This window comes from Triturus cristatus, chromosome 2_2 (assembly GCF_964204655.1).
Source record: "Triturus cristatus chromosome 2_2, aTriCri1.1, whole genome shotgun sequence".
In the NCBI taxonomy this organism is placed as follows: Eukaryota; Metazoa; Chordata; class Amphibia; order Caudata; family Salamandridae; genus Triturus; species Triturus cristatus.
The window spans coordinates 816,170,086-816,187,200 of NC_140582.1; the positions used below are offsets into that span (position 1 = coordinate 816,170,086).

Consider the following 17,115-nt stretch of genomic DNA (forward strand, 5'->3'; position numbering starts at 1 on the left):
CCATTGCCTGTATGCCGACACATGACCAATGTTATGAAATTATTAATTATTTGTTTATTCTTGGAAATTTGTGACTTGTTACTCTGTGATGGAATACCATTTCATGAATTTTATTACACTGGTTGCTTTTATATTTGTTGTCTTCTTTTATGGTTGTTAAAAAGAACCGAATAAGGAATATCTGACAGACTGAGTAGTTACTCTAGGAGAAACTTATTTCTTTCTCATATCAACTTGATACTGCTGCAATTGGTATAACAAAGAAGAGTGTGTGCACAATTTGAAACTTTGGTTAACATATAAACAGAAATGGTTGTGAATCATGAAATACTTAACATTACATTTCTTTTTCTTTAAGGTTATCTGGAACAAGGTCTGCTCATCAGTGATGAACGTAAATTAAAGGAAAAATATAAAAAGACTTCGCAGTACAAACTGGATGTCATTTCTATCATACCAACAGACATTTTCTACTTTTACCTTGGGCTTGATTACCCAGAGCTGAGATTAAACAAATTACTCAGAGTATCTCGCATGTTTGAGTTTTTCCAAAGAACAGAAACCAGAACAAACTACCCAAACATGTTCAGGATCTCCAATCTTGTCATGTATATCGTTATCATTATTCACTGGAATGCTTGTGTGTACTACTCAATTTCTAAATACATCGGATTAGGAGCGGACTCTTGGGTTTACCCCAGTCCTGAAGATCCTCAATTTGCACGCCTCGCTAGAAAATATGTTTATAGTCTTTATTGGTCAACACTGACCCTGACCACTATCGGTGAGACACCTCCTCCCGTAATAGACTCAGAATACTTTTTTGTGGTGGCTGACTTCCTGGTTGGAGTGTTGATATTTGCTACCATCGTTGGTAATGTTGGTTCCATGATTTCAAACATGAATGCTGCCAGAGCAGAATTTCAAGGTAGAATTGATGCAATTAAGCAGTACATGCACTTTCGGAAAGTAAGCAAAGACTTAGAAAAAAGAGTCATCAAATGGTTTGACTACCTGTGGACGAACAAAAAAGCAGTAGATGAAAGAGAGGTTCTAAAGTATCTTCCAGATAAATTGAGAGCAGAGATTGCCATCAACGTGCATCTCGACACACTGAAGAAGGTTAGAATCTTTGCTGATTGTGAAGCTGGGCTCCTGGTCGAGTTGGTGTTAAAGTTACAGCCACAAGTGTACAGCCCGGGAGATTACATTTGTAGAAAAGGAGATATTGGACGAGAGATGTACATCATCAAGGAAGGGAAGCTTGCTGTGGTTGCTGATGATGGAATCACACAATTTGTGGTCCTTAGTGATGGTAGCTATTTTGGTGAGATAAGTATTCTTAATATAAGGGGCAGCAGGGCAGGGAACCGTCGAACAGCCAACATTAAAAGTATTGGGTACTCAGACCTGTTTTGCCTATCTAAAGATGACCTCATGGAAGCCCTTACTGAGTACCCAGATGCAAAGGCAATGTTGGAAGAGAAAGGAAGACAAATTCTGATGAAAGACGGACTTTTGGATTTAGATATTGCAAATTCAGGCACTGATCCCAAAGATGTAGAAGAGAAGGTTTTTCAAATGGAAGGCCTAATAGAAAATTTACATACTAAATTTGCCAGACTCTTGGCTGAGTATGATTCTGCACAGCAGAAGCTGAAGCAAAGAGTAACAAAAATTGAAAAAATTATCTCGGTTCCAGAAACCGAGTTCTTAGATTTACCAGCAGAAGTAGAAGCAAAAATAGAAGAACCTGGACCATCTGCATAATAACCAAGTGCTATTTTTGGAACTTTGTTGTCACCCTATGATGATATCTCAGCCAATGTAAAATGAAAATGTGGAAACTGGGAAATTTGACAATAGACGAGGAAATAGAAAAAAATGCTCTACACTAAAGTATGTTCAGGAAACCAACAGCAATTATGCCTGGGTAAGGCACATATTAATGAACCTGCAGCTGAGTTATCTTTTTTCAAGTGATTCGAAACAATACAAATGGCTCACAATTGAGCACTGCTTAGAATACCATGTAACGGTACATATGTAACATCCAACGTTTATATATAATGCTTCATGGAAGATCTTTGTAAAGCAAATTAATTTAAGTATTTAACTTTTGTTTTTGTAGTAGACTGTTTACAGTACTAAGATTGACTGTGCATTTTCCAGATATTGTGTTAATATTTTAGGTAAAACAACTTTTGGCAACATTTTTTCATGTGTTGTGCAAATGTACCAAGATAACGTCCGCATAGTAAAAAGAAAGAAATAGATTACAACAGCTAAAATATCATACAGTAAACAGAGTTCAAACAAATGTATCCTTAACTTTCACGTTTCACCCTTTGAAGAACAAAAAGGCTATAGACTGTGTTTACCAAAACATTTGTACCAGATGTTAAATATTGTGTATATTTGTATGGAACACTACATGAATATCAAGTAAGAAAATTACATATTTATCTACAATGAGGGTTCTCTGCCTTTATACTGGTTATTCCTATAATAGACTAAGGAACAATGCCATTGTACTAAGCGTCTTCAAGACACCTCTTTATAACTCAGGTGCTATGATGTGTCCACTACTGACATAGGCTTCGTTTCCAAGGCACATGCAAGCCTGATGATGTCATGACGTCATGATGGATTGGTAAATAAAAAATTAAAAAAATGGAGTAGGATGAGTGCTGTGAATTGGCCAGCTGCAAATTGCCTCTGCTCCTTTGAAGAAAAAAAGGATGGGGAGGAAGCTGAGGGGAGTGGTGGGGGGTAAAAAAAAAGCAGTTTGAGGTAAGAGGGTAAAAGTAGCCCGTGAGGGAGAAAGATATACAGGGCAGGAGAAGGGGTGAGATGCTCTCAAGAGAGAGACCAATATTAGGGGAAGAGGTGAGAAGCACACAAGAGAAAGAGCAACACAGAGCGTGGGGGTGGAGGAAAGATGCACATGAGTGAGACTGAGCAAAAACTCGAGACAGAGAGCAATACAGAGTGCGGGTAGGGTACATTTTTGTGGGGGGGAGTGGAAAATGCATGCACTCTCATGGAGCGCTCTCATGGAGTGCTTAACCAAAAAGATAACGGCGTTCCCTAGAACTGAGCAGTAGAGGAATAGAAGTATGCCAGTCAAAAGGATGGTAAAACGCAATGTACCAGGGGAGGGACAAACACAAGATGGGAAAAGGAAATCTTCTGAATAAGAAGCAAACAAATAAGATTGACCATAAAGTCAACCAATAGTAAGCAATGGGTATTCTGTAAACGCACTGTAAGTTCTTGGAATGCCCAGAATAGGTCTTTCGCAAACAGTCTGTCTAGTTTGCAAGATATAAAAATCCATATTTCCCTAGGGGTGTGAAGCACCCGATGGAGTAAGCACTAGAGCAGTACCAGCGGATGGGGTGAGAAGCACACAAGGGAAAGAGGAACACAGAGCCTGGGGTGGAAGGAAGATGCACATGAGTGAGACCACGCAGAACACGAGGCAAAGAGCAATACGGTGTGCAGGTGGGGGGCAGAAGCACACGAGGGACAGAGGTGAAAACCATATGCACTCTCATGAAGCGCTTAATCAAAAAGAAATAATAGTTCCCTAAACCTGAGCAGTGGAAGAATAAAAGTCAATCTATCAAAAGGATGGTAAAGAGGCTATGTTCCAGGGGAAGGATAAACACAGGGTGGACAGGATGGGACAAGGAAAGCCACTGAATAATGAGCCCACAAATTAGAATGACAATGAAGTCAACTAACGGCAAGCAATGAGTGTGCTGTAAATCCATTGTATGTTCTTGGTAATTCCACAATAGGTCTTTTGCAAACACACAGCTTGTGATGTCTGGTGTGTGAGGCCTCAAAATTCATATTTTTCCAGGGATGATTTTTAGCATGTACCTCACTTGGTATATGTCATCATGCAAGAGCATAACTGTTTGCGCTGTATATTAATTAAGCTATGATTGTATCAGATTATTATGTGCAGCCTGCTTGCAAAAATAGGCTGAGAGAGATTTGTAATTTAGAAATCACCCCATTAACACACAAACAACTAAAGATCAGGTTTACTCTTGGTTTCCACTATGTTTTAAACTTGCTGAGGTCACAAGTTAACTTTCCAAATATAGCTGCCTTCTTGGTGCCATTCGTTTTTTGCTTACTATTTTCTTAACATTTCAGATAAAAAGAACACGCAAAATAACTTTTATTTTTTCCTTTATAAAACCAATCGTAAATCTTTTCTTAGTTGTGCTGTTATGGAAGTGGGTTTCTTTCAAAACAATTTACCATAAAGGTTTCACTTTTTGTTTGTCATGTTTACAAAGTAACAAATAATAAAAAACGTATTGTCCTTTTAATACCTGCTGCTTATTTTTGCTATTCTGAGCAAAATATTGCCAAGATTAGGTTTTCTAACCATGTGATGAAATTGTAGGCTCAATGCTAATTTACGAACTAGAGACTGTAAACATGGTAGACAGTAGCCCATGAGCCACCTGCACATTATATAAAGGTGGTGCTTTCTGTGTAACGATCAGTACAGTGAGACTTACAGGAATATATCTGTTGTTAATGGATTCCAAACATATTTTCATTATGAATCCGCACAGTATGTAATTCACACGATAACTATGCTTAAATGATTTTATGTACCTGTCCTAGTATATATGATGTGTATTATTCTAAATATAAAATTAACAAAGAACTGCAAGAAAACGGTAATGATGTTATAGAATTTCCTTGCTTGTAAAAAACTTGAATCAATTCTTCGTCCTCCAACCCCTCCCTATTTGCCTCTGCCTAAACTGTCTCACCACCCAAAGGAACATATATAGATTTCTCAGGTGGTCTCTATTGTAAATATATTTAATATTCATTTTAAATGTAAATCTAAATTAAAATGTTACAGCACTATTAACAAAAATTTGAACAATTAAATTATTTAGAATATACTACATTACATTAAAATTATTCTTCTCAAGGTAAATTTAAAAAAATGAATCTCCACCTATGTAAAAAAACATTTTTTATTATGAATTAATTAATATTAAAAGTGATATATATAGAATTAATTTAAAAGTAATTTGTTTAAATGTAATAAAATCTATTGTCACATCAATTTTTAAATGGCAAAAGGAACTTTGACTAATTTATAATTTAAAAAGATGTAGTATTTACATATATATTTAAAATTAAATTATATGAATTTATATTTTTAAATATTTCATTTAATTTAGTTTAATATTATTTTGCATGTGGTTTACCTTTAAATCTCTGCCTCCATAATTTTCTATGGGAGGGTGTGACACTACAAGGAGTTGGCTATGTGTGGTGCTAGACGTGCAACTGTTTTTCAGTAGTAACTTACATTTGTGAATTAGGCTCCATTCCCTTTTTCAGGGGATGGAGACGTGTAAGTGTACACTTTTTAGTAACTCTGATTTTGTGAACAGCCAAAAGTAGCAAAGTTACTCAAAAGTGTAAGAGTAAATTTACACGTCAATTACTTACAAGTGTAACTTATATTTGTATATAGCCCTGATAATTTCAAACAAATGAATAAGCAGACCCTCGCAATATCTAAATAAGCGATCTCTAAAAGAGTGACACACAAACGGCATGCAAACCACCATTAACACTATCACTAGTTCAAAAGGCATAACAATATGGCATATTAGTTTGCCTAAATATGGAGCATCCTAAGACATGCATTTTTTTTACTGTGCTCCAGATGCATAAAAAGCAAAATAGTACATAACAAAATATTTCCTTCAAGAAACCGATATACCTGCTTTGTGCATCTCACAAGCTCTATGCAAGCCCACTAACAATTCCCCATTATGAAACATACACTGTGCACTGTCACCACCATATGCTGTAAACCACAGCACTTATCAAATCAATAATATTTCCTCACAAAGAAAATATACCCAAACCCAGGACAAGCCAAACCAACCAAATAAAGCAAATTACGTGGCACAATGAACACAAGCCATAACATAATTAAAACAAAATAAACTGTGCAACACAGCAGAAAGCACACACCCTGTTAAATACCTGCCAACACAATGAAGTGTACTATACAGCACAATGTGCACGCACTCGAACATACAGCAATTTAAAGGAAGTAGGCTACAGACAACACAGTCACCTTAAATACTTTAAAGTAAATCGAACAGACACAAAGCAAAATGCCAAAAATAACATTATGAAAAAATAACAAAATCAAAGAGCACTGAAAGTGCAATGTTCATGCACTGTAAATGCCAGCTATACCACCAGCTAAAGGTAAAAGGGACTGCAAGGAAAATAATATTCACATACCTTTTTGGATCAATGAAAAAAAAATCTCAGGAAAAAAAAAACGTTGTCTCCATTACATTTACCTATTTTACCATTTAATATATTACAGGGTGTGTAAACTGGACTCCAAATAGCAATTTAACAGGGCTAAAAGTGGAGGGCGTTCTTTTGCCTACTTAGCATCCAAGCTTTGGAACTCCCTTCCAAGTGGTCTAAGAGCCAACAGAAATTTGCTCAGCTTTAGAAAGCAGCTGAATACTTATTTGTTTATATAAGCAGTATGTTATCCTCCCATAATTCCTGTCACCGATGGGAAACCTGTTCTGGTTAGCCATGTGCTCTACAAGAACTGGAAAATAAATCAAAATAAATACATTTAAAAAGAAGGTTGAAAATAAAAAAAATGTATATGCTTATAATTTGGCAAGAAAGTGAAATATATTGCTATAAAAATAAAAGCACAAGTGGTCGCTCTATTAAAACACAAAATATAGTTTAAGAACACTAGCAAAGAATTTCCACTATTACTAATAAAATACAAATAAAACCAAGCAAGTTTTATGATATTCCAGTCATTCCTTTCCATGATGAAGAGCAAGACTGAGTGGCATTACAAATGCTAGTTTTTTTGTTGTCAAACTTGTTTTTATTGATTTTCAAGACATTAAGCATCAAACATGGTAATACATTCAATCCTTATCCTCCGATGTTGGATATCTATTTCCTTATACAGAGTGTGTTGGGTAATCCGAGTCATCTCCCCTTCAAATGCATGCTCAGGTATAACCTTGATGCGTACAATACATTTTCAAACAGTTTCCTTAAACTAAACCCTCCCCTCCTCCCATATCCCTTCCCTTTCCCATGAGTCAAATTCCCGTGAACAATTATTGTAGTACTGCGTCCACTTATGGGCAGACGACAGGGGAGTAAGAAAGCTAACCAAAACTAGACTTAGAAAAGAAAATTTGAATAAACAATAAAGAAAAAACAAATTAGCCTGGGCTAACCGGGGACCTGGGTGACGTGGAGGTGTGAACCTAGCTCTAGAGTAGACTCAAGCAGGGACAGTAGCCCTGTTTAGAATTGGAACAGATGCAGTGCTCTAACCCTCGAGGGCCAGGTGGTCAGCGGCAGACCTCTAGCTAGATCGCTGACCAAGGGGCCCGAGGCGTATTCAAAGTTTTTTCATTCGTTCCTATATATGTCACTCATACGCTCCATAATAAGTGCTTGCCATAAACACGTGTGCCATTGTGTTATGGCCGGGGCTTCTTTCTTCTTCCAGGCAGTGGCTATTGCCGTCTTGGCCGCCCCCAGACAGAGCCACATTATGGCTTGTTCGTCTGTCGTTTGGTATTTCAAGCGTGGATCTCAGGCACATAGAGCGTAAAATCCAGGGTGTCTAGGATTGGCTACCCCAATATCTCTTTAATTTGAGCTAGGATTTCAGCCCAGAAGGGGCAGATTGTTGGGCAGTCCCATCATATGTTGCGAAAGTTGCCCAAAAGACCACACCCTCTCCAGCAGAGGTCTGATGTGTTAGGAAATATCTTTTTTAGTTTGGTAGGATAGAGGACCAGTCGTAGAGTATCTTGTAGTGGGCTTCACATTGACCTAGCGAGTGATTGTGTCGCCTTATATCTTTCCATAAGGCCTTCCATTGTGTGTCTGTGATGTCATGGCCTAGTGTGCGTTCCCAGAATTCGAGATGGCGTGGGCGCCTGGAGGGAAGTGTATGCAACAGAAGGGACTAAAGGAAGGACTTCTCCCGCCCCTTTCACATAGTGTTGTGAGTTCTCTTGTCACCCCTTCTCTAATCTCAGTTTGCAGTACCTAGTGGTGCAATTGGAGGTAGTGAAAATATTCTGTGTTTGGAAGGTGGAAGTCCCTTTGGCAGTGTTCAAAAGTTAATATATCCCAATTATGGAAAATGTCAGCTAGGGTGAGCCATCCCCCTTCCTCCCATGGGTCAAAAGGGCCCTGGCTGTAATGACTGTGGGAAAGCTGGGTTGTGGTGTATGGGGTTGAATGGTGAGGAAAACGTTGTCCATTCAGTCTGTCTCAGTATGTCATCCCAAGTTTTGAGGGTCGTTCCAGTGGGGGTACTTATGTAGGTATTAGCAGGTCGGTCCGACTTTGGTTTCCAAAGGAGATCCCACATCACCCTTTCTATGATTGCCCAGTCCATGTGTAGCCAGTGTTTATCTGACTCACGTTGGGACCATTCGACTATAACTCAGAGTTTATGCCACTTTGTAATAGAGAGTCAGGTCAGGCATCACCAATCCCCCTTCGTCAGACGGCTTCCGTAGGAGATTGAAGGGGAGTCTCTGTCTTTTAATTTGCCAAATAAATTTCTTAAGGAGTGCGAGGACTCCCTGTAAAATGTCTCACACTCTAGGATGGTCAATGGGCAAACTCTGAAATAGGTGCAAAAAGTTTGCAAGAACTACCATCTTAATGGCATGTATTCTGCCAATCCATGAGAGGTATAACGGCGCCCAACGCTTAAAGTCGGTTTGCAGCTGACGAAAGAGCGGAGGGTAATTAGCTGCAAAAAGCCCTGAGTTTTTGGGGGTTAATTTTATACCTTGGCATGTTAATTCTCTCTTGGCCCATCGGAATGGGGTTGTAGCCATTAGGTCCCACATCTCTGCTTCCACCAACGTCAGACTGTGATAGTACGTGTATTAAGCAGGTCTTGGAAAATTGTAGAGTCAGTGGTCCCTTGGATCTCTGTGCTGACATGATGGTGTCAGTTGCCGTTCGCGTTTTGAGATGTTTGAGCCTTCTCTTGGTGGGAAACCAATGGTGTGGGGACTCTCAGGGTACCCCTGGAAGTCCTTGTTTCCTCTGCACTCTGGGAGGTCGGTGGGTTTGCCATGGGTCTCCTTTCCCCGCACCTGAGAGAGAGCTACCTTGTTGGTCCTGGTTGCCCATGCTGGGGTCGTACTCCGGCATCAGGAGACCCAGAAGTGCAAATGCCTCCTTAACATCGATGACGTGGTGTACTTTGTTTCGGTACTCGAAGCTCAGGCCAAAGGGATAGGTCCAGCGGGCTCTAATGTTGTCACACCAACGTTTTTCTGTGATGGTGTGGTAAATTTAAATTACCTAGACTTAATTTATGCGGTAAAATACAATACGAATAACTCAGTAAAAATAAGAGGCAGAATCCGTGGTATTCGAGGGTATAATAGGGAATTTATTCCTTACAAAGGAATGATGATATTGATTCGAACCAGGCAATCGAGTTCCGTCACCACGAAGGTTCAGGAAGGGATCAGCAATACATTATTGACAGGTTATAATATATATAGTAATGCATTACAGTAAAGACAGATGCAGGAGGCGTAACAGCTGATAAGAATACACATACGTAATAAAAAAAGGCGTTATAATAGGCGTGCATAGAGGCGTATACTAGAAACGTCATTAGGATGATGACACAAGTGGGTGGATCCATAAGAGAATCCTGCAAAGTCAGCAGAAATACATGGCAGAGATGCGCGCGCAGCCGCATGACGTGTGATTGACGTGTAACTAGAGGGTGAAGGGAACTTGACATTTAGCCCTACATGAGGAGACAGAAGTCTGGGGTGTCAGGACAACCTAGTCCTAAATCATATCTAATATCTTGTGTTTAAGGAACTATATTATCTAAAAGGAAAGGTCTTCTCGGACAAAGCCTATTCTATACTGACTGCTAGTGCGTGTACAAGCGTCTAAGTGTCTACATGAGATGCGAGGGGGCATGGGCCTACCATGGTAACGAGAGTCATGAATTACTTGCACGGAGACAGTAAGGCCGGGCCCTTTGCTCTGCAGCTGAAGGGTTGTTTACCTAAGCTACTAGACAGGAATGCATTTCTTGAGGAGCGGAGCAGATAACTTGAAGGCTGAATACAGTTTTGGCAGGCAACAGTCCGGGCTAGGCACCGTTAGCCGCGCAGGAAGTAAGACAAAGTTCATGGATACAGATGCAGGTCCAGGCTGGAGCATTCAGATGCAGAAGCAGGAAAAAGCTCGATGGCAGAATTCAGGGCCTACCTTGCCAGAGCTGGAAAACGTGAAAAGTATACCATATAAAGACGGTGGCAAGGCATACTTAGGAACGGAATATCTGACCCATTCATGGCAGATCTGAAAGAGGACATATTAACGTTGGACACAATTGTATTTGCGTCTTCATAGCTTGAAGTGGAGGGAACATACACGTACTTGTAGCATGTACATGGAGCCGTTGGGGTCTAGATAGGGGACACAATTGACCATAAAAATTCATATTTCCTCATTCCCTCCTTGTCCCCTACGGACCCTTCATGAAATATCGATCTTCAGGAATCCATCAATCTGTTCATGTAACATCATTTGCTCTTCTTTCTTCTTCCGGGATCTTGAATGAAAACTTGAACGTTGAATACACGATGTGGCACACAGGCCGCAAATCGCTGGTCCACATTGTAGACACAGGCAGCAACTGAATACTATGAGAAGGCCAATACCTAGGAAGGATAGGACTTTCCATCCCCAGGCTGACAACACGCTCCAGAACCAACCGGACCATGTCCAGGTGCCTGCATTCTGATGTATCTGGTTCGCAATCTTGTGAAGACGAGTTATAGCTTTATATACAGATGGCGCATTTTCTGGGATGAAAACACAGCAACTTGATCCGATGACCCTACAAGCTCCGCCCCTATCAGCTAGAATGACGTCAAGGACAAGACGATTTTGGAGAACAACAATCCGCATCGCAGACTGCTCCTCTGTTAAGTTGCCTAGGGCAGAGGTAGTTTCATTCACTACTGCTTCAAGGGTTCTGGTTAATCTACGTATCAGTTTACTGTTTGAGACAACACCTATGTAAGGAAAAAGACCTTTATTGAAGTCTGTATATTGTTCCCATGCTGTTTCGGTGTAGTCAACAATCGGGATATCTCTCTGGGGTCTATGGTGTACTAGATTGGTATTTCTATGATAATCAGGAGGGGCTAGGAAAACAGGTGGCAGAAGGAATGCAATATAACAGGTACCATCCCAATCTAGAGGTAGGCGTATATATGCGGTATGACCACATATGAAGTAGGAATGACGGGAAGCTCTAAATGTAGACTTGCCTTTATCACTGAATTCGATCACAGTAGTACATTTACTATGACCCAGGTGTACTGAACCATTCTTTCTTACACAGAATTCTCCTTTGACTGGTAATACTGACATAGCGGGCAAGACTAGTGCAGCTTCAGATTCAACATTCAGAATCATGAGGTTAAGTGTAAAATTACCTAATCCATATACTTCATTTTCTAGGTCAGTTCCTGTTCTTTTGGGAAGTCCCTCCTTGTTAGGATAACAGGCTTTAAGCAAAACTAAGTTCAGGTTTCCCCATACCCAGTTGCTCTGGTAAACTACAGTGTTGGAATCTAAAGAGTTAATCAAACTAAACCATGCTCCACAGGAACCATTGTGTGTAAACGGGTACGGAAAGAGAGGCAGAACTCCTTTGTATTTCTGATAGGGAGGGAGTCGGCCACATATCCAACAATTTGTAGCATTGCTGGTCTGATGGGAATGATGTAACATACTAATGAATGTATTGTTGCGCAGCGCAAATCTATAGGACAACTCATGTGGAGGTAATTCACTAAAAGAATGTTCGGCTGTAACATTGTAAGCACGCTTGAAAATAGGATAGTACATGTGCAACAGTATACTTGCAGCAATAATAAAAAGACTTAGAAAAAACATAATCAACAATGTCACTATACAGTGACTATGAAGTGATTTACAGTATGCATGTTTCTTGAGCTGTTTCTGTCTATTTCTCTCTCTAATTCGGTCTAGAGGATACATGTCAAAGACTTAATTCAACCGGTTCACCTTGGAGAGGACTTAAACAATCGAATTGTCTGACTTGCTAGACCTTAGTTTCAGTTTGTATTCTTGTGATTCGGTCTTTTCAACCAGGGGTAGTTTTGAATCAGTCTCTAGAAGGGGGCAGGGCTGAGAGTTCAAATCCGATGGTAGTCCATGAAATTTCTTGATATGACTCGAGTGTAACCAACCCTTGCGACCCTCGACCTTCACTGCTGTCCTCGTCGTTAGAAGAACCAGCTTTGGTTGTTGCCAGCGAGGCTCCAACGGGCTCCTCCTGTCGAAGTTTCGTATAAAAACTAGATCTCCAGGAACCACTTCATGGGGCTTTACTTCGGTGTTGTCGGGAAAGGCTGCAGCTACCTGTGAACGGCAAGATTGGAGTGCAGACATCAAGGAAGCAAGGTCATCTGTCAGCATATTACAATCAACATCAGTGATTTTACGAGGTATAGGCGTCCCCCACATATTTGGTGGCCTACCGAAGACCACCTCGTACGGGGATAGCCCTGTGCGAGAATGTGCTACCATTCTCATGTAAAATAGTGCAACTGGTAAGGCTACTATCCAGTCGACACCTTTCTCTCTACATATTTTAGAAAGTCGTATTTTCAGGGTCTGATTATGACGTTCCACGAGACCTGCTGCCTCGGGATGTCGGACACAGTGGAATTTCCATTGATAGCCTAACAAGAGTGAAATGTGTTTCATTAGCTCGGATGAGAACGGCTGGCCATTATCTGAGTACACGATACGGGGCAAACCATACCGTGGGAAGAATTCACGAACTAATTGTTTGGCAGTAGTCGGGGCAGTGTAATCTGAGACGGGATACGCCTCTGTCCAACGGGAAAGAGCGCATACAACTACGAGGACATATTTGAATCCTCGACATCGTTCCATCTGGATATAATCCATCTGGAGGACTTCAAAAGGGTGATCGGGAGGTTGAAATCCACCCTGCTCTACAGGTACGCCTTTACCTGGATTGAACTGACAACAAATCATACAAGTTCGGACTTTCTGTTTGGCTGCAGCTCGTAAGTGTTTGTTGAACCAAATGTGTTGAATACTGTCTAACATAGCTTTCTCTCCTAGATGTGCGGGACTATGTATTGTGTTAATGATAACTTGAACCATTGAGTCGGGGAGAAACCATATAGATTTTCCCTTCGTCATCCATCCCTGATCTGTTTGGATCCCTCCTAATTCAGTCCATTTCTTTATTTCCTCTGGTGTAGCATGTGTCTGTATGTCAATTACATCAAGGGCGGGATCCTTAACTGTCATGCAGTGTGTCGGCGTCGGAACTATTGTCTTTGTCAAGTCAGTTGCATGAGTCCTATTCTGTGCTGTTTGCTTAGCTGTTCGGTCTGCTAGGTCGTTACCCTGGGAAATGATATCGGTGACCTTTGTATGGGCTTTACACTTCATGATAGATATTGAAGTAGGTAGATGTATTGCATCTAACAGAGCTTGAATGAGGGGACCGTGTTGAATGTTGGCACCGTGAGAAGTCAAATAACCTCTTTCTCGCCAAAGGACTCCGAAGTCGTGTACAACTCCGAATGCATAACGTGAATCTGTGTATATGTTAACTTTTCTATTCTTGGCTTGAATACAAGCTTGTGTTAGAGCAATAAGTTCTGCTGCTTGAGCTGATAATGTGTCAATACAATTTGTTTCAATGACTTCGGTGTCTGTCGTGACTGCATAAGCGGCCACTAACTCTCCTGTACTTGTTCTCATACATGAACCATCTACATAAAGTGTCAGGTCTGGGTCTGGTAATGGGACGTCTGTCAAGTCTTGTCTGGGTTTCGTCGTAATAGTAATGACTTCAATACAATCATGTGCCAGTGGGTCTGTTCCACTTAATGGCAAAAGTGTGGCAGGATTTAATGTACTACAACATCTGATTTCTATGTGTGGCTGAAACAATGTGAGTTCGTAACCTGTCAGTCGTGCTATAGTCAAGTGTTGTGTTTGTGTCCGGTTCAAGAGAACCTCTACTGCGTGTGGTACTTGTACTGTCAATTGATGTCCTAATACTATGGAATCACTTTGTCTAATCGCTAGAGCTGTCGCTGCAACTGATTTCAGGCACGCAGGAAGAGCTTGAGCTACGGGATCTAACGTGCTAAAAAAGTAAGCACATGGCTTGTGTGATCCTGCTTGTTCCTGCGTGAGTACTGACAAGGCAGTACCTTCACGTTCTGTAACAAAGAGTGTAAAAGGCTTACTGTAACATGGTGTCGCTAAAACAGGTGCTTGGCATAAAGCTTTCTTTAAGTCTTCAAATGCTTGTGTATGTTCTGAAGTCCAAGGGAGGACAGTCGATGTCGCTGCCTCCTGGGTTGTCAACTGAATGAGTGGTTTTGCTAGAAATGCATATTGGGGAATCCACTGCCTGCAGTACGAAGTGAGGCCTATAAAGGCCCGTACCTCCTTTTGTGTCTTGGGTTGTGACATGTTTACAATTAACTGGATGCGGTCAGGTGTGAGCTGTCTCCCCCATTTGGACAGCAAGTGTCCTAGGTACACAACTTGCTGGGCACAGAATTGCAGCTTCGAAGGGGACACCTTGTGCCCCTTGTCGGCTAGAAAATGTAAAACCGTCAGTGATGCTTTTTCACATTCGGGTTCGCTTCGGGCGGTGATCAGCAGATCATCGACATACTGAAGCAGTGCAGTGTTAACTGGCATGTGGATACTGTCAAGTTGTCTTTTCAGTGCTTGGCTGTAGATGCTAGGACTTTCTGTAAATCCTTGAGGTGCGCGTGCGAATTTAAAACTTCGTCCATTTAAACTGAATCCGAACAAATATTGGCTTTCCGGATCAATTGGGACGCTGAAGAAGGCGTTCTTGAGGTCAATTACAGTAAAGAACGTTGCCTCTGAATCAATAGCTGTCAGTAATGAAGAGATATCTGGGACCACGGGATATTGTGGTACAATGCATTTGTTCAATTCGCGCAGATCAATAACTAATCGATATACTGGGGGTGCTTTTGGATCAGTTCGTTTAAGAATCGGAATGATCGGAGAATTACATACATTGGAGTCGGTTTCTACAACCACTCCTTGTGCAATGAGCTCGTCAATGATTTGCAGTAAAGCTACTACAGCATCTGGCGGTAACTTGTATTGTCGCATTCGTGGTAATACCACTCCTGTTTTGAGTGTGACTCGATATGGTGTAATGTGCATACAACCTACATCAGTGGGGCCTTGTGCCCATAAATGTGCAGGTAGATTCTGTAACCGGTGATCCATGTCTCTTGACACGTAGTGACCTTTAAAGTCACGCAAAAATAGTCGTACTCCGTCCGGAGAACAACATATTATAGCTCCTAGAGCTTTCAATGTTTTTATACCTAACAAGTTTTCTGGGCATGATTTTGTAAGCAATAGATCTGTAGTCCGTGTCAATGGACCGACTGTAAATGCAAGCGGTTGCGATACTTCGTTAATAGTAGGCTTTCCTGAGAAACCAAGGGAAATATTTTGTGAGCCTGAGAGGGGTGCCCCTGGGACTTCGTCGTGACTTATAGTTGTTCTGCTTGCCCCTGTATCAAGTAGAAACTTTCTGTCTTTCCCTAATACTTGACTCTGTACATAGGGACCCTCTTGATCTACAGGAACCTCAATAAGGGGTAAGCCAACTTCCCTCTCTAGGCTATTTCATGTGTATCGCTGATACTCTGGATAGTCATTTTGTGCATACTGGTACATCTGTTGTGTCGTGTTTTGTGTTGCAGCAATAGGCTGTGGCTGTGGCTGTGGTTGTGGAACCGGCATAGGCTGTACCTGTTGAGGTGCTTGTTGTTGGATCTGATCCTGTCTAGGCGGACGTGGTCTCTCCTTGGTTTTACCCGTGGAGATATTATGTTTCAGGACTGCACAATCGTTTATATAATGACCTGGCTGTTTACAATAGTTGCATGTCCCTTTAACGGGAACCGCTGAATTACTGGACTGTGTCGCACCCTTTTTATGACTGTCTGCTGGAACTGACTGAGCGACGAGCATTTTCATTTTCGTGTCTTTCATACGTCTTTGTTCGTGTTCTTGTTCTTCTCTAATTCTATTCTGGTGATGCTGTAACATTTGTAACATTTGCGAAGCCAAGTGCTCTCAACTTTCAATACTCTGTTTTTAACCTGTGGTAGGGAATTCTCGACTAGTTTTGTTACAAAAAGATGTGGATATGACTCGCTACTTGCTTTAAGGCCGCTATTAATACCAAAACATTTTTCAAATCGGGAATAAAAATCATTAGTGTCTTCATCGGGTTTCTGTTTACAAGCTGAGATTGCTCCCCAATCTTCCTTTTTCGTAGTTAATAAACGTGGCAATACTTGTACTAATAATCCTGGCAATGCTTTTGTTTTGTCCCCAAGCCCTACGCCTGCAGTTCTGTTATTTTCTTCGGTTTCTAATGCGGTCCAATCAATCTTTTGGTCTCCCACTTCCCACTCTTTTTCTTTGAGTTTCTCGTAAATACCGGCAGGCAATAATACTTTCAATATTTTCATAATGTCAGGATAGGTATAATCACCCATGAGTAACATGTCCTTTAGTTCACGGTGAAAACCTGCTGGGTCTTTGTCATGGCTGGGCACTAATTTTTTCATTTCCAATAGTTCTATTTTAGTTATGGGCGTGTACACAAACACGCGTCTAAACGTATTGTCATCATTTCTAACTGGGTGTACTTCGCGTAAGGGATTCTGTCTGTCTATGTAATACGTTTTTCTCTCCATGGAAGGAGCTGGATCATGTTCCGGACACAAAAAGGCACTATATCTATGTCGGTATTCTAGAATTACTTTAATTAGATCGGTACCTAGACCTCTCCATTTATTCAGTAGTAGTTCTATCAATATATCAGGTAGGGGACCAGGATCGGAGTGTTGGCCTTTATATAATATAAGG

At 40.9% G+C, this 17,115-nt stretch overlaps 1 protein-coding gene across 1 annotated transcript in view; it reads left to right on the top strand.

Moving 5' to 3' along the window:
• CNGA1 (cyclic nucleotide gated channel subunit alpha 1) overlaps positions 1–2,711 on the top strand; it is a 417,458-nt gene extending 414,747 nt beyond the window's left edge. Inside the window, exon 8 of the mRNA XM_085643307.1 lies at positions 359–2,711. Coding sequence (XP_085499433.1) covers positions 359–1,770 — 1,412 coding nt within the window. The 3' untranslated portion in view covers positions 1,771–2,711. The remainder of the gene's footprint in view (positions 1–358) is intronic.
• The last annotated feature ends 14,404 nt before the right edge of the window (positions 2,712–17,115 follow it).